This window comes from Globicephala melas, chromosome 9 (assembly GCF_963455315.2).
Source record: "Globicephala melas chromosome 9, mGloMel1.2, whole genome shotgun sequence".
Classification (NCBI taxonomy): Eukaryota; Metazoa; Chordata; class Mammalia; order Artiodactyla; family Delphinidae; genus Globicephala; species Globicephala melas.
Genome location: NC_083322.1, coordinates 86,418,702 through 86,436,814, shown reverse-complemented (window position 1 = coordinate 86,436,814; position 18,113 = coordinate 86,418,702). Strand labels below are relative to the sequence as shown.

The following is an 18,113-nucleotide window of genomic DNA, read 5'->3' as shown; positions in this document are numbered from 1 at the left end:
TTACTTAGTTTTATGTCTGTATTATTTAAGTATTAAGGAACATTATAATAATTAAGTGAATATTTGGGGAGACAGTGCCTAGAGCATTTCCACCTTTGAAAAGTTAAGTATATTACTCAAATTTGAGAAACTGCTAGAAGTTCTCAACTGATTGCCACTGAAATCATTGTGTGCCTGAGGCTGACTCCTAAAATCCTCTTTTAGTAATAGTCTTGAGGGGCAGATGTGGAGAGGACAAGAGAAGAGTAAGTGTAGCTGTTGGTGACTTATTGTGGAAGTTTCCTCATGCAGTCTAGCCTTTCCCACATGGATTAACTCTTGGCATTTTACTACTGACATCAGGGACCCATCCTCATTGAGTAAAGGTCTCTTTCTCTCTTTTTACTTATTTTTTCTTGTGTGTGTTTGCATAAATCCGTCCACTATTTCCCATTGTTTTGCTCAAGGACTCCCTCTCTGGTAGCCAGAGTGCATTCTTGCTGTCCTCTCGCCCTTCCAGTAAAACTTGCCCCACTGTTTTTATCTTGTCACAGTACTTAGACCTTTGATCATGCATCCTGTCACAGTACGTAGGCCTTTCACTTTTTTTTAGTTTTAATTATGGAAGTTATTTGAAGAAAATGAAAAGATTCATAGTAAGCTCAACTCCATCAGAAAAGAAAATTGTTGTTTTGATGTTTCTGAAAGCATATTTGATTTTTAAATGTGTATTTCATTTAAGAGAAATATAGCAAAAGCATTTCACATTTTTTTTATATTACTTATCAGACTAAAATGAAGTTTAAATTATGATAGATATCACTGTACACTGAAAGTACTTCCAGATGAACAGATGAGAACATTACCCAACTTAAAATCCTTTTATTTATTTATTTTGTAATATATATATTTTAATTTATTATTAATATACTTTTTTTTGTTTTTTTGGCTGTGTTGGGTCTTTGTGGCTGCGTGTGGGCTTTCTCTAATTGTGGCGAGCGGGGGCTATTCTTCGTTGCGGTGTGCATGCTTCTCACTGTGGTGGCTTCTCTTGCTGCAGAGCATGGGCTCTAGGTGCATGGGCTTCAGTAGTTGCAGTACGCGGGCTCATTAGTTGTGGTGTGTGGGCTCAGTAGTTATGGCTCACAGACTTTAGAGTGCAGGCTCAGTAGTTGTGGCACACAGGCTTAGTTGCTCAGCGGCATGTGGGATCTTCATGGACCAGGGATCGAAACCGTGTCCTCTGCAGGTGGGATTCTTAACCACTCAGCCACCAGGGAAGTCCTTAAAATCCTTTTAGACTGATAAATGCCTCTATTTTTTTTAACCTCTCAGTATTTTTTTTAACAGACTTTATAAAATTCCTTTGGGTAATCATATTTTAAAGCAAAAACAACTCAATGCTTTGTAATCAAGATTGTGTTTAGAGCATACTTTTTTATCCCTATGGAAATGAATTGAAGGATTCTTAAAAATTAATAGACAAAAAGCATTTGAAAGTAAAAATCTTTTCCTTTCTTTCGTAAAGATGCTACATTTTCTGTGGAGTTATTAATTTATTGAACTCAGCTATCTTTGTTAGCCAGAAGTATATTTCTCTAAATAATGAAAATTGGAATATAAGGTTACACATAAGTTAGAAATCAGTAAATAGTAAATCACCATCAAAGTATAGTGTAATTTATGTATGAGACTGGGTCCTAAGAATAGTTATAGAACAAAACAAATATGTCTTGTTTTGTCAACTTGGGAGAGGTCCAAAAGAACATGGGAATATTAAAATTTGTGTTGAGAATGCCAGGTGTCTATAGATAAATTCTAGCATTAGAATTAGCATTTGTGGCCACTCTGTAGAAGGATAACATACACATTGAGCTTGTTCTCTTAATGTTATTTTTGGAATACTAATTATAATTTCTACATATATTTCAAAAGTTTTCTGTTTACTTAACACTGGTATTTTGGATACTCACACTTGTTTGTGTTTTTAATGTATACTCAACATCTTGAATATACATTAAAATATGCAACTGATATTTTTTTTCCTCTGGGTACTATAGCCGTTTTAATCACGAGAGATGTTAAGTTTTGTCTTTTTTGGTTTATTGATGTAAAGCATGTGATTTCTTTGAAAATTTCCATAAAAAGTTCTTGTCTTAATCGTTCAAGCAGATGTGTTTCTTAATTTCTATAAAATTAGTCGTTGTGTGACTGTCCTAGTATTCATGGGTAACTGAATTGTCGATTAACCTAAAAGTTTTATGGAAATTCTAAGTAATTATGTTTGAAAATTTGCATACAAGGATGAGCTTCTTGATTGGGTTTTCTAAATATGGCTTATTAGTATGCAAATAATTTGTTATATGTTGGAACTTTGCTGGATTTCTTTTGAAAGAAAAATTCAAATGGAATTAGTGTTCTGATTAAGATTTTTTAATGCAAAGTTACTTTTATTTATCTCTCTTTTACAGACTGACAGAAATGTGACTGTTATTTTTCTCAGCGAGATTGTTTGGGAAAAGTTTCGTCCAAATACTGGATGCTTTGAGCCATTTGTCTTGTATTTTCCTGATTATAGCATAGGTAAATTTGAAAACATTGTTTTGATAAATGATATTCAGTAAAATAGTTTTTGTTGTTTGAAAGATTAAGCTAGCATGTTCAAATGGGAATACTTGGATGTTTTAATCTATTATGGTCTGCTGCCAATCTTAAATAAAATATTATTTATATTTCTGCACTTACAGAGGTTGTTCTTGTATAATTAACGTTTTTTTGAAAGAGCAGTTCTCACATATTTGTAAATAAAGGTGTATTTTCACATTTTTTTAGTCACTACAGTAAGATGTATATATAAGTGGGATTATTACATCCGTACAAGTGAGTTGTTTAGATTGGCAAAGCACATTAAAATTGTACTGAAATCTTTATATACCATGTACTTGAGTTAAGTACTATGTGGAATGTATCTTTTGATTTTATAAATCTCATTTTTCATTACTGTAACTCTTACAGTAGCAACTGTGCTAGCCCTTGTGTTTCTTGTTTCTTTTTGGTTTGTGTTTAATCTTAAATTTCATAGATCCTAATAATTTTTATCTTTGGAAGAATACAATAGTTTTTTTGTTGCTGAGTAGCTTTGTAGATTAATACTGTGCTGTTACTGTGCAAATATGATAGTTCAGATTCAAAGATCATAACTGAAGCATAAGATGACTAGAGGCTATGAAAAAATAACATTCCTTGACCTTGAAACACTATCCCTGTGAACTGATCAGCTCAAACATTCATTATTAAGATCAACACATTTTTTTCTGTTTTCACAAGAACAGCGATCAGGTAACACCTCCTGCCTTTGATAATTGAGATAACAAAAAGGAAACCAAAACAGATGAAGGGAACCCTTAAATTTTTAATAGCTCCTCTTATATGAAAAATCACAAGGAGAAGAGAAAAGGGTAGGAAGAAAATGAATAAATCAAAGGATTTCATAAAAAGAATTTCTTTGTACTTCTCTTGTGACCATTAGATGTTAAAGTTTTTCATGACCCATTTTAGTGAAAAGTTATTAAAAAATGCTGGTATTCAAGTGAAGTTGAAATTAAAGTATGCTATAATGAATTGTAGAATTTGATTAAATTTTATAAAAATAAGGATACAAAGCAGCAGAGATGGAGAGAATTTGAGGACATAATTAAATAATTAAAGTGACCGTGCTAATTTTAGAAAGTGTAAGCTAATAGATTTTTTTTTTTTTTTTTTTTTTTTTTTGCGGTACGTGGGCCTCTCACTGTCGTGGCCTCTCCCGTTGCGGAGCACAGGCTCCGGACACACAGGCTCCGAGGCCATGGCTCAAGGGCCCAGCCGCTCCGAGGCATGTGGGATCTTCCCGGACCGGGGCACGAACCCGTGTCCCCTGCACTGGCAGGCAGACTCTCAACCACTGCGCCACTAGGGAAGCCCTAATAGATTTTTTTAAAAATGAATTTATTTATTTATTTTTGGCTGTGTTTTCCTTGTTGCTGGGCGCGGGCTTTCTCTAGTTGCGGCGAGTGGGGGCTACTCTTCGTTGCAGTGCATGGGCTTCAGTAGTTGTGGCATGCAGGCTTAGTAGTTGTGCCTCATGGCTTTAGAGCACAGGCTCAGTAGTTGTGGTGCACTGGCTTCGTTGCTCTGCAGCATGTGGGATCTTCCCTGACCAGGGCTTGAACCCATGTCCCCTGCATTGGCAGGCGGATTCTTAACCACTGAGCCACCAGGGAAGCCCTAAGCTAATAGATTTTTGAAAAGTGTATAATGTGGAGCCAAGTTCATCTGATTATTAAATTTTAGAGCCTTTAACATATCAGGTTTTTTTAAAATAATTCAGAAGCATCATAATCATACAAAAAAACGTTCAAAAAGGAAGCATTAATTGATAAGCCAAATTATAGTCAGAATAAGTAAGCATGGAACCAGGGCAAAAGGATAATCTTAGTGTCTAAGTCATCCATCATAACTTGGTACATATGTCATCTGTAGAAATATGGTATCTGATGTTCAGGACACTCTTTCCTCTTAGCAGTATCACTAGGGCCCTAATTTGGATTTCTTGTTTTCCCTCTCCCACACGCAGACTGCTCATCTTTTGGTAATGCTTTGTTTTTTTTTCTTCAGGTGGATTATAGTGCAGTTGATCAGGTTTTTGGTTTAGTTATTGAATCAATCGGAATAAGTTAAGTTATTCTCTAGTTAACAATCTGAAAATCTCAATGACTTAAAATTTCCCACCTCACAACCTTAGTGCTATTTTTGTCCTACATTTAACATATACATTTATTATAAACCTTATAATATATTACTATTTGGGCTTTACAGAAATAAAAAGGCAAGGTGGAAAATATCTTTTATTGTTTATCCTGCTGGAGATTTGTTGAGCTTTTTGGATATGTGAGTGTATAGTTTTAACTTTGGAAAAGTTTCAGCCATTATTTCTAAAAATATTTTATCTGTGTCCTGTTGTTCCCCCCGACTCTGCTCCCCACACCTTTTTCTGGGACCACGTTACATGAATGTTAGACCTCGTGATACTGTCCTGCTGAATCTCTTATTTATTTATTTAAATTTTACATCATTTTTTGTCCTCAGTGTTTTACTTGGGATAGCTTTTGTTTCTGTGTCTTCAGGTTCAGTGACCTTTTTATCTACAAGTGTCTAATTTGCAGTTAATCCAACCCAGTGGAATTTTCATTACCAATTTTATGATGCTTTTGTTTTCCGTTATATTCTTGAGCATATGAGCATGTTTATATTAGTTGTTTTAATGTTCTTGTCTACTAATTCTACTACCTCTTTCGTTGTGGGGATGTTTCTATTGACTAATTTTTCTCTATTATGGGTATCCATTATACTTTCACATGTGTTTAGTAATTTTTGATTGAATGACAGGTATTAAATTTTTTGTTGCATGTTGGACTTCTTTTCTAGTTAAGCATTTAAATCACTTGAAGGTACATGTGACCCTTTTGAGATTATTTTTAAGCTCTTTTGGAGAGAGGGTCTAGAGTAGCCTTTATTCCAGGGCTAATTTTAGCTCTACTTCTAAGATATAGTCCTTTTGGGTTCTCTGCTGAATGCCCCATGTATTTAGTATAGTTTCTCCATTCTTACTGGTGGCAAAATGAACAGTTTATAGCCCTGTCTGAACTCTGGAAATTGTTTGACTTAACAGCTCTCCAGTAATTGTTTTTTCCCCAGAAGGTGTTCTTGCTTGTCCTTTTGAGGTTTTACTCTATGCATATAAGTACTGTTATTCAGCTAAGAACCAAGGGCAACATCTAGGCAGATTTCTGGGGCTCTTTCTCTGCATAGCTTCCTTTTCTCATGTATTCTACCCTGCACATTCTAGCTACCTTAGCTCTCTCTTCTGTGATCTCTGTCTTATCAACTCACTGAGATTAATGGGCTCCTTTTGGAACTCTCCTGTACGACAGTTCTAAAATTACCTCTAGTTAGAAAGCCTGGCTGATGGTAAGACTCACCTCATTTCACTTTTCTCATGTATCACAGTCCTTTGTTGCCTATTGTGTGATGTCTGAAAATAATTGTTTTCTATATTTTGTCCAGTTTTTAGTTATTTATAGGAGAGTATTTCTGGACCCTCTTACTCCCTCATGACTGGCAGCAGAAGTCCCTCTCCATGTTAGAAATGGTTCTTGGTGTGTTAGACCGTATTTTGATAGTGAAATTTTAATACAGCAGGGGACCCATCAAGTGCTTTCTCCTTCCCTTGATTTATTACCTGCTAGTACACTGCTTTCAGCTTTCTGTTAGAGATGGGATTTTTAGTAAGTTTGACTGTTAGAGCTGGTATGGCTTCCTTAATGTTGAGTTGTACTCTGAGAATTTGTCTGTAGCCTGTATAACTAAGCAGCTGTTCTACTTTTGTTGCAACCCAGTGAGAGTTCTAATTCTTAGAAGACTTTAGTCAGAACTGAAGTGGGCCAGTGGTCATATATAATCAACTCTCTTAGGAGGTACTGAGTGTCACCTGGAAGGGATACCAAGAAGAGAGTCAGGAGGAGCTTAGGAGTGCAGTCTAAGCTGGAGACTTAACTGGTTTCCAGGTTTCCTCATCCATGCATTTAGAGACCACCTTTTTGCCTATGTATGTTTGTCTGTCTGACCGTTGATCCCTTTCTTCCTTGCCTCCCTCTCTTCTTTCTTTCATCTATCCAGTTATTTGTCAGCTTTTATTGGATTGGCCAAAAAGTTCTTCCGGGGTTTTCTGGGTTTTTCCATAACATGTTATGGAAAAACCCAAACAAACTTTTTGGCCAACACAATATATAAATATCTTTATCTCCAAGTTTTAAGGCACCTTCAGAAATTTTTAGTGTATCAAATATTTGTTTTAAAAAGCTTAGTAACATTAAATTTAAAACTCCTATTACATGTAAAAATACATAGATTCCAAAGTCAAGTTTTGGACTTTGTGTATCTTTTTTCAGTGGTTGTGATATTAAAATACAGATCTAGTAACAGTCTCTATCTGAAATTCCTTCAGGATAACATTCTAGGCATGAGAATAGGCTTTGAAATTTTTTTTGGCCCTTGTTTGTTTATTTGTTTTTTTGGTTTTGGCCAACTGCCCTGTTTAAAAGATCCCATTAATGTAGCTGTTTCTAAATTTCTGTATATTAGTATCTGTTGATAGGCCATATCTATTGTTATGTACCTATATCTAACTGACTGTGAGGAATAAGACAGTAGTTAAAATCAAAGGCTGATGGTAAATGGGAGAGTATCCATGGTAAAAATACTCACTTAAAGGGATTCTTAGACAACAGGAAATTGACACGATCAGAACATCCCATGAGAATTTTCACTTGTAAGTATTGTGAAAGTCTTGAATCCTATGGAACTGGGCTTAAAGTACTAGTCATGTTCAAAGAGCTCTTAACTGAGAAGTCTAAAAGAGACCATTGCATCAAGAAGTCAGAGGGAATTGCAATAAGGAATGAGTGAATGACTGATTTATGTGCTATAACCGGGAAATTTTGAATAATAGGTGGTTTCTTTTTAGTTTTAACTGTGCTTCTACAATATATTTCTAGCAGGATAAAATATAAGTTTAGGACTCTAAACATGTGATACTGTATAAGGAGTTTAAGGTAGAAGAGAAATAAAGACACCAAAGTTGTAGGAAGAAAACACATTTTATAAAAATGGAATGACATAGTAAAGATGAAGATTTTCATTAAAAAAATCATGAGTTCTTTTCATTTTACAAAAAATGAGCATTTTCCAGTTTGGTGGTAGTTTATGTAGTACCGCTTATTTTTATCTAGTTGATTTACTTAATTGTTAGAAAAATAAGTGGAATCCATACTATTTTTTTGCCCTTGATATTCATGTTGCCTGTTATAAGGTTCTTGTGTTTTTCTTTAGATGTCATTGCTTCGTATTTGTCTTGAGTAAAATTAGTAATTTTTCTTAGAATGTTAGGTTCATAATTCTTTTACCTCAGTTTCAAAACTTGTATTACTTTTGCATTCTAATCTTGTAACTGTTTCATTGTTCCTAATAATTGCTGAGCCTTTGTATTTATTGTTTAAACCTTTGTTATAAAATGCTAGAAGATATAACTAGGGTGATGGGTCAGTCATTTCTGTTCATTTGTGTCCTGTGAACAGGTAACCTTCAAAAGATTCTATCCCATGATCATCCTCCAGAGTATTCGGCTGATTTCTATGCTGCCTACATTAACATTCTTCTTGGAGTTTTCTACACCGTCTGTCGAGATTTGAAGGAGCTCCGGCATCTGGTCCGTGCTCATTTTGCTTAAAAAAAAAAGTACATCTTTTAATATTTTTCCATGAAGAAAGGGTGTGAGATAGGCTAGAAGCTGAAAATTTATTCTGGAAATTTGGATATGGCCTTTGGGAGCAAATACACCCTAAGAATGTAGAAGTCAGTGGGTTAGTACAAACTTTGACCTGATCAGAAACCTTTGTCTTTTTAGTTGTTTCTTTTCATACGTCGTTAGGAGTGTTTTTAAATTTCCTCCTTTCTCTTTTCTTTAATTGCAGAAAATGTTTAACTTTATTAAAATTAAAATGAAGATTAACAGAAAGGTGGTGTGAAAACTTAATAAGCAATTTTATATCTTTTTGTTAATTTTTTGTAACAGATTGTTTCAGGTTAATGTATGTATTGATAGTGGTCTGGAATCTAGATGAATTTGAATATTGTCAGAAGCTTTATATAGGTGTTTCATTAGCCACTGACCTTGAGTTAGTAATCTTTATATAAAGGATTACTTTGAATATTTATATAAAGGATTACTTTGAATAGTTATATAAAAGATTACTTTAAAAAGTTTTTAAGGGCTTCCCTGGTGGCGCAGTGGCTGAGAGTCCGCCTGCCGATGCAGGGTACACGGGTTCATGCCCCGGTCTGGGAAGATCCCACATGCCACGGAGCGGCTGGGCCCACGAGCCATGGCCGCTGAGCCTGCGGAGCCTGTGCTCCGCAACGGGAGAGGCCACAGCAGTGAGAGGCCCGCGTACCGCAAAAAAAAAAAAAAAAAAAGTTGTTAAAAACATTAGAATAGCTGTTTACACTTCATAGGCAGTTTGGAAAATAATTGTATTTACTTTAATTTTCATATTTTATTTAATTTTTACCTTTCTACTTTAGTTGTGGGGATCTGAAAAGGAGGAGGCAAGAATATCTGGTTTCACTTTTAGAACCTTTTATTAATACTTAAGGTCTTATCTCCATGTAACAGAAAATGGTAATATATCTAAGGCTAGAAAACAGTTGCTTTCAAAGGAACAGATTCTACATCTCTTGGTACATTTTCTTTGCTTTGCTCTTTTCTTCGGTCTGAAAAGTATTACTTAGAGGGATTCAGTGTGTATTTGAGATAGAATGTAGGAGAAAATGACCATTTAAAATTGTTCACATTTAGTATGTTTTTGGAACTTTTAAACTTTAGACCTCTTCTGATTTAGTTGTACGTTTCAAGCATCTTCTGAGTAGGGAAAAAAACAGAAGACAAGCTGTTCTAGTTCAAGCTCATCACTAACATCTCTCTGGAAGTTGAATGTCTGAGACTCCTGGTGCCCAAGGGAAATGACAACAGGGGGGCTTACAGAGAGGAGCGAGGGTCAGTGCACGGTCTCAGTGTGAGATGGAGTCAGGAGCAAATACTCATCCATTGTCCTTCCTGGGAAATAACTTGTAGCTTCTACTCCTTAGCACTGATGTCCTTGAAACCTGTGGGAATCTGTGCTGGCAGCCATTTCAAAGTAGATTATAAAGTGCAAGAAGGAGGAATTATTTAGAGAAACTATTAGTAGGAAAAGAAAATGTGAAATTTAAACATGGTTTTTATAAAGTCCTTTGGGTTTCACTGAGGAATGATTTTATTTAGGGATGAGGTTACAGCTTTTTATGTTGTTACATCATATTCATAAACTTGAAGCTTGAAGTATGGTTTAAGTCTTTACTACTACTAGTAATACTAATAAATATAAGAAATGATCTTTAAGCATTGGAGAAAAAATAGTATAGTGTTCTATTTTTCTGAGTATGTAGAACATAGGATAATATATGTTGTCTTTTTTCCTTCAAATGGATATTATTATTTGTTTTAAAGTTTGTAAGTGGCATATTTCTTAAGAGTTTAGTAAATCATCTGCAGAATATTCTTTTTAGGCATCTTTTCTATGTATGTGCTTTTTTTAATATAATAAATTTATTTATTTATTTTTGGCTGCGTTGGGTCTTCGTTGCTGCACGCAGGCTTTCTCTAGTTGTGGCGAGCAGGGGCTACTCTTTATTGCGGTGCACGGGCTTCTCATTGCAGTGGCGTCTCTTGTTGCAGAGCGCAGGCTCTAGGCACGTGGGCTCAGTAGTGGCTCGCAGGGTCTAGAGTGCAGGTTCAGTAGTTGTGGCACACAGGCTTAGTTGCTCCATGGCACGTGGGATCTTCCCAGACCAGGGCTCGAAGCTGTGTCCCCTGCTTTGGCAGGCAGATTCTTAACCACTGTGCCACCAGGGAAGCCCCTATGTATGTGCTTTTAAATTTGCTTTGGGAATTGTTATATTTCTTTATATTTAGAGGCTGATACATTAGGCAGGATTTAGCCAGTTAAGGAATATTTTACATATTGTTTTACTGTTGTTTGTTATTGATAATTGTGGTTTTATTGTTGTAGTAATAAACTATAATAACATTTTACTTGAGCCAATTATATTGAAATAAAATTGCCTGAATTCTAATAAAATTTTTACTTGAAAAATAATATTTAATTGTGGTAGATAAGTGCTTTTTTCTCTTTTTTTTCCTTGTTTGTAGGCAGTACTTAATTTTCCTAAATATTGTGAACCTGTTGTTAAAGGAGAAGGTAACTATAATTTTACTATAATAATATTTCTTTTGAAAAAAGTTTCTGTAATTCTAAATTATTGAAATTTTCTCTCTTTGGAGTAGCAAGTGAACGTGATACTCGCAAACTCTGGAGAAATATTGAACCTCATTTGAAAAAAGCCATGCAAACTGTTTATCTCAGGGAAATATCAAGGTAATTTTCTATTTAGTATATGTATTTTTTCTATATTTGGGATATTCACTAAAATGTACATGTTTTCCTTTACCTTCTTCACATTGGGCAAAAACTCCTGTGATTTGAATCATTTATTATTTTGGGAAGGACAGACAATTTTTAGCCAGTATGTTACACAAGGCATATTTCTAATAATTGCTAATTTTTTTAAATCTGGAAAGCTACAGGAAAATCAGTTTCAGCTTTGTTTTTTATATTTATGTTAGATATTTGAATGGTATAATAAAAAATTGATTATTAAAGAAACGTATAAGTCAAGTCATAAATCTACATTTGTCTGTTATTAGACTTTCATAGTAATGAAGCTGCTTAGGAGACATGGTTGCACAGACATAGAGTAGTGAGAACATAGTTCTGATTTCCAGCTTAGCCGTTTTCTGCCTTATGAGGTCTTAGCAATTCACCTAAAACCTCTAGACCTCGGATCCCTCTTCTAACAGTCCTTAAAAGATTTCAATAATATATGTGAAGATGATTTGTGAATAATAAAGTGCCTTATAGGTGTTAGGTTTAGCCTACATTACAAAGCAACATAGGAAATTTAAAAACATCAACGCTTTTGTCTTTTTTCACTTTCTAATCAATTTTGTTATCATTTTTCTTTCATGAATACCTTATTCTATACTTTGTGCTTGATTTAATTAGCTGATTATAAGAATATAATAGTTTCTAAATAAGTAGAAACATTACAAAGATATTATTATTCCTCTTTTTAATAATTAATGAGAATGTTTGGAAGTCACAGAATAGAAAAGCTTGTGATCTGATCTTCTAAAGGTAGAAAAATTTGGATGCTTGTTAAAGTGACTCTTACATAGTAATAGAAGGACTTCCAGTTTCCCATAGGATAGTGTTGGTCACCTAAATCAAGTTCTCTCCACAAGGTCAGTAAGGAAAGCAAATAAAATCACTCATAACCCTTGCCTGCAATATGACTAGGAGTCTACAGAGCTGACTGTAAACTTCAGTTTATATGTAAATAGTGAAATAAATAACTGAAGCCAGCAAAGCCAACCCTGGGGCTTATGCTGAAGTGAAAAGTTAAGCAAAGACTATAAGGAAAAGAGGAGAGGACAGTGGGGACAGGGGATGGGGTCGACTTGTAGTGATGAAATACAAATGAATCACCTCCAGAAAGAGAGTCCAACCCTGAGTGGGATAATACTGAGAACAAGTGAGACCCGAAGGATTAGAGCACTGGCTACTGAAGAATCAAAAGGAAGTGTTTCAAGAGTATGTAGACAAGAATTAACAAGGCAGATTTGGGAAAGTACTGTTTTTGAGGGGAGATGGAGAGGTGATTTGGAAGGACATGGCATCTCCTGGAGGCTTGGTGGTGAAGAATGAAGCAAGGGGTGGAAATTAAGGCAAAAATATGTCACTTACAAAGGAAAGTGAATCTGTAATAAAGCAAGACAACAAGTGAGCAACATTTTCAAGAAACTTGAGAGAGGATGTGTAAGCCAAGGAATTTTATATCTAGCCAACCTATCATGCAGGTATCGTGGCTATAGAAAAACAGTTTTAAACATGTGAGAACACAGGGAACACTATACTCATAAACACTTCCTGAAGAGTTGCTAGTGACAGTGCTGGTGCAATGGAGATGACTGGGGAAACTTTAGCAAAAGGAATGATCACCAAATTTGATTAATTTTAGCTCAAAATGAAAAGATGGGAATGAGGATAGAAGAACACTATGTATATGTTACATACTATGCAAGGATGGGAATAACACAGTTACAAAGTTAAAAAATGGGAAAAGAAGAGAAAGAGAAAGGGCAAAGTAGAATAAACTCATTGTTTGCTGTACAGGTAAAAGAGGGTGTCAGAATAATTCAGAACCTAAAACTATTAAAAAATACTCAAGGAAGTCTCACACCCCATTATTCCTTTCATTCTTTTCCTAACCACCTATATAATTTCTGATTTGTACTCATTTTCTTTTACAAGTATGCATATGTAACATAACATCTTTATATATGCAATTAATATATAATCTTTAGTATGTTTTTTTCACAGAAAGGTGTAGAACACAGAAATAAGCATTGCTAATTTGACCTCCTGCCTTACCGAGGCATTCTGAAAACATTTTTCTTTAATGGGGTACACCCATTTATATTTATTGATAGGAAATATATATGTTTTATTAACTGTTGTATTAATTTGCAGAATTTCCTATGTGGTTATTTTCTTTGTCTTTTTGAAAAAAATTTTGGTATTTAGGGCAGTTTGCGTTTTTGTTCCTTTATAATAATAGCATATATAATGCCCTTAGTTACCTTTTTGTAACACTGTGATATAAAGGACCAGTGAGACTCTCCAGTAGTGTAGTAGAGAAATGGCATTCTAAGCCTGGTGATATCTCCTGGTCCATTTGAAGTTTCTTCACAGTAAATGACTCAGCTGTTTTCCCTGCTACCCCCAACCTCCATTCACCTGTGTATAATAAAATTTTTACTAAATTAAAGAATAATAATCATCACATATTTCATATTTTCTAATTGAGATTAAATAATTGAGATAAGCAGGGCTTCCCTGGTGGCGCAGTGGTTGACAGTCTGCCTGCCGATGCAGGGGACACGGGTTCGTGCCCCGGTCCGGGAAGATCCCACATGCCGCAGAGCGGCTGGGCCCGTGAGCCATGGCCGCTTAGCCTGCACTTCCGGAGCCTGTGCTCCGCAACGGGAGAGGCCACAACAGTGAGAGGCCCTTACACCGCAAAAACAAAAAAAACCAAAATAATAATAATAATAATTGGGTTAAGCAGAATAAAGAAAAGGAGAGTAAAGCTATAGAAGGTTAGATGCTCACTCAACAAACTGTTATTGGGAATATATGTTGGTTTTATAGCTTTTATAAGCACTTTGGACAGATTATGAAAAAGTCTCCAACCTTGTTCCCTGGTAGTGGAACTAAGAGCTGAATCCTTGTAGAATGCCTGCAGAGTTTGTGTTATTGACTGGCTGAGTGTCCTTGGGCAACTTAACCTGTGGGCCTCAGTTTTCTGATGTAATGATACTTAAAGAAATTGTTATGGAGTTCAGAAGTGGTGTATAACAATTGTATTTAATATGATAACTGGAGTATTGGGAGTTTTATTGTATGGTAGGTGATGTTATTTATTTGTTGGTGCTTTTTGATAGCTTTATAATTATGATCAGAGGAAAAGAGATTTTAAAAAATACAACATCTGGGCATTGATATATAAGTTTATATTGTTCTAATATACACTAAATGATTTTGTAGAGGTACGAACATGTATATGTTATTTGTCTTATTTATGAGGAAATTAAATGTATTTTGTTAAATAAAAAAGTTTTAGTTTTTCTACGGCTTTGTTTTAAATGCAGTACATTGATTTTATATGTTTTCAATCCATCATTGCTCTTTCTTTTTTTTTTCAGTTCACAGTGGGAAAAGCTACAGAAAGATGACACAGATCCAGGACAACTGAAAGGTATCAAAGGAAGTGTTGAGACAATTACCAGAGACACTTCTTTAATTGATTACTAATAATCAAGATATTAAGTTAACACTAAAGATAGCATCAGTCAGTAGTGTTATAAAAGATAATTTGCAAGCTACCATGATTTTTTTTTTTCCTGCACCACGCAGCTTGCAGGATCTTAGTTCCCCAACCAGGGATTGAACCTGGGCCCCAGCAGTGAAAGCATCAAGTTCTAACCACTGGACCACCAGGGAATTCCCTACCATGATATTTTAATTAATGATTTTCTTTTAAGCAACACACCAATGTAATAGGAAGAAGTTTGAATACCAGTTTCTACATGTTGGGTTATATCATGTGAAAACCAAGCAGTTTATATTTCTTTAAATGCTTGTGTTAAAACAATCAATTGTATACCTAATTTTATCTCAGTATATATGTATTTCATGAGTTATATAATAAAATTCAATTTTATGTTAATGTAGTTTGGGGGATGCATTTCATTTGGTTATATTTTGAAAGTTTTGTGCTTTTGTTTTCTTTAAAGAAACTGTTACTTTGGGTTTATCCCAACAAAACTACAGTTGACCCTTGAACAACACAGATTTGAATTGCATGGGTCCACTTATACACGGATTTTTTTTCAATAAATATATTGGAAAATGTTTTGGAGATACACAACAATTTGAAAAAACTGGCAGACGAACTGCATAGCCTAGAAATATCAGAAAAATTAAGAAAAAGTTAGGTATGCCATGAATGCATAATATATATGTAGGTATACATATAACATACAAAATATGTGTTAATTGACTTATCAGTAGGCTTTCAGTCAACAGTAGGCTATTACTAGTTAAGTTTTTTGGGAGTCAAAAGTTATATGCAGATTTTCTACTGTGGAGGAGAGGGGTGTCTGTGCCCCCAACATTCCCCCACCCCGTATGGGTCAACTTTACTTTTACTTTAAAAAAAAGTAAAGCAACCATCTAAAATACTCTTATTTAAAAGTTGAGTCAGTAGCCAGTTAGTTGGGTCAGTGGGGGAAGTGGTATGAAATGAAGTGGTATTGAGATTCCATTTCGGTTTTTATTTTTAACTTTTATTTATTTATTTTTAAAGATTTATTTATTGTTTATTTTATTTATTTTTGGCAGTGCCAGGAATTAGTTGTGGAATGCGGGATCTTCATTGAGGCATGTGGGATCTTTCAGTACGCGGGCTCCTCTCTAGTTGTGGCGCTTGGGTTCCAGAGTGCGTGGGCTCTGTAGTTTGTGGCACGCAGGCTCTCTAGTTGAGGCGCTCAAGCTCAGTAGTTGTGGTGCGCAGGCTAGTTGCCCTGCGGTATGTGGGATCTTAGTTCCCTGACCAGGGATCGAACCTGTTTCCCCTGAATTGTAAGGTGGATTCTTCACCACTGGACCACTAGGGAAGTCCCTGTTTTGGTTTTTAAATGCTTGAAGTACCATACAAGTGATTTTCAGTTGTGTGTTGTAATGGAAAGAAATAGATACTAGAGTTTAAAAAAAATCTGCAGTAATTTGCTCTGCTGCCTATGTGGCCTTGAGCCCAACTCAGTGTCTTTATCTAAAATGGAAAGAATATCTACTTTTAAGTTACTGCAGAGATTCAGAGATGCTTAAGGAAAGCACCTAGCACATCATGTAATCATTACGTAAGCACCTTACACATACTAGATATTTCAGTAAATATCAGATTCCTTTTTCCCTTTCCATAAAAATCATTGCTGCTTGACTGACTCTATTGTTTTATTTATCCATTCATTCAGTTATTTGTACGAGGTACTGTAGGGATACAAAAAAAACATTAGACTTGGCTCCTTCAGTGAACACTGTAGCTTAGTAAGAAATATCACTTACGTTTAATTAATTCTTTTTATAAGGTATAAATTTATGTGGATCGTAAGTAAGGTACATGAAGTAGGAATTCACAGTAGAGACAAATTTTCTCTTTTGGTGTGGTAGGGGAGCATCAGGGAAGGTTTAATGGAGAGTGTAGCTTTGAAGGGCAGGACTTTAGAAGAGGCGGAGCCAAACAAAAATAACAGAATGAGCAGAGCATATCATTAACAATAATGTTTTCCCCACCACCGTCATTATCATAGCACTTTAAGCTCAGGGCACTTTAAAATCTTTTGACTAGAGCGTACCATATGGAAGTCAAAAGATAAGTGAGAAAAGGTAAGAGATACTTAAAATCTAATGGTAGCCCGTTAAATACCTTCATAAAAGTATTTTGTTATCTAGGTCTCTCGGCATATACTCACGTGGAACTTCCATATTACTCTAAGTTTATTCTCATTGCTGCATACCTCGCTTCTTATAATCCAGCAAGAACTGACAAAAGGTTTTTCCTTAAGGTAATGATTATTTCTTTTTCACTTTATTTTTGCAGATCTAGGGAATATTTTGAAATTCCTCAACACTTGTAAATTTGTAAGGGATAGAGATTAGAATAAGAGATTGCTAAATATGTATTTAGGGCTCATTCTTTAAAGATTTTGTTTGTTTATTTTCCTTTAATCATTTATTCTTTATTTCTCACTTGACCTTTGCCAGTCAACAGTGTTATTTGAGAACTTTCTTTAGGATATTGGGGGTGAGTGAGTGCCACTTTTGGGGTGGGGACAGTCTTGGAGCAGACAGGCTAAAAAAGAGGGGTGGTATTAGTGTCTAGTAAGCATGATATGATAAACAACTTGCAGGGAAGTGTTGAGGAAAGAAGGCTTCATGGAGGGGGTAGCATTGCTTGCTGAATTTTGAAAGACAAATTAGTCTGAAAATGACAGCAAAAAACAATATTCCTGAAATGAATGTTGATAAGAAAATCTAGAGGCCCTCAGAACTTTATCCATCAGTGGAGCATTCCTCACACTTAAACTTCCCAAAAGGGTTTCTTTAGGATGCGTGAGCCATTACCTCAATCACCTTCCACCTAAGCAAACACCAACTCTCCTCCAGAGTGAACTCGGGTGCTCTGTGTGGTGTTCTCCCTATAACACTCACTCTCTTACCAAGGCATTATGTCAAGTGGGTGAAAGTTATCCTTGCAACCAGATATATTTTGCTACACATCCTGAGCAAGTCCAATTACAAGCTGATTAATAAAAAAAATTCAAACTTAACTTTTCTGTTTCCAGAACTTAGCTGTTTTTCCCAACTCCCCAAGCTTTTGTTTACATTGGTTTCTCCATCTAGAATTCCTTCCTCTCCAATCTCTACATGCTTAAATTCCACCTGTTCTTTTTTTTTTCCCCCTTTAATTATTTATTTTTGACTTCTCACTTTAAGATCACAGCCTGAATGGGTGAAGTAGGTAGTCTCACAGAAGAGTTCAGGTATACCTTAGGTAATAATTCTACATTTAAAAAAATTTAAGGTTTTGTTAAAAATACGAGAGATGGGAATGATTTTAAGGGTAGTAACTCCTTTATTGTTCTGAAGCTCCTACTATAGTATCATGTACTCCATACATCATTATCCAGAACATTCAGGAGGCTCTCTGCATGTATATTAGTTGGAGAAATCTCATTTTAGAATTTCTTCTTGAAA

General features: G+C 35.2%; 1 protein-coding gene across 2 annotated transcripts in view; it reads left to right on the top strand.

Annotated features, from left to right (window-relative positions):
• Window positions 1-18,113, top strand: part of ORC5 (origin recognition complex subunit 5) — a 72,754-nt gene that overhangs the window by 14,205 nt on the left and 40,436 nt on the right. For both annotated transcript variants that reach the window (XM_030834333.2, XM_030834332.2), the window contains exons 5-10: window positions 2,451-2,562; window positions 8,154-8,284; window positions 10,826-10,874; window positions 10,961-11,051; window positions 14,501-14,553; window positions 16,809-16,921. In XM_030834333.2, the coding sequence (XP_030690193.1) occupies window positions 2,451-2,562; window positions 8,154-8,284; window positions 10,826-10,874; window positions 10,961-11,051; window positions 14,501-14,553; window positions 16,809-16,921 (549 nt within the window). The remainder of the gene's footprint in view (window positions 1-2,450; window positions 2,563-8,153; window positions 8,285-10,825; window positions 10,875-10,960; window positions 11,052-14,500; window positions 14,554-16,808; window positions 16,922-18,113) is intronic.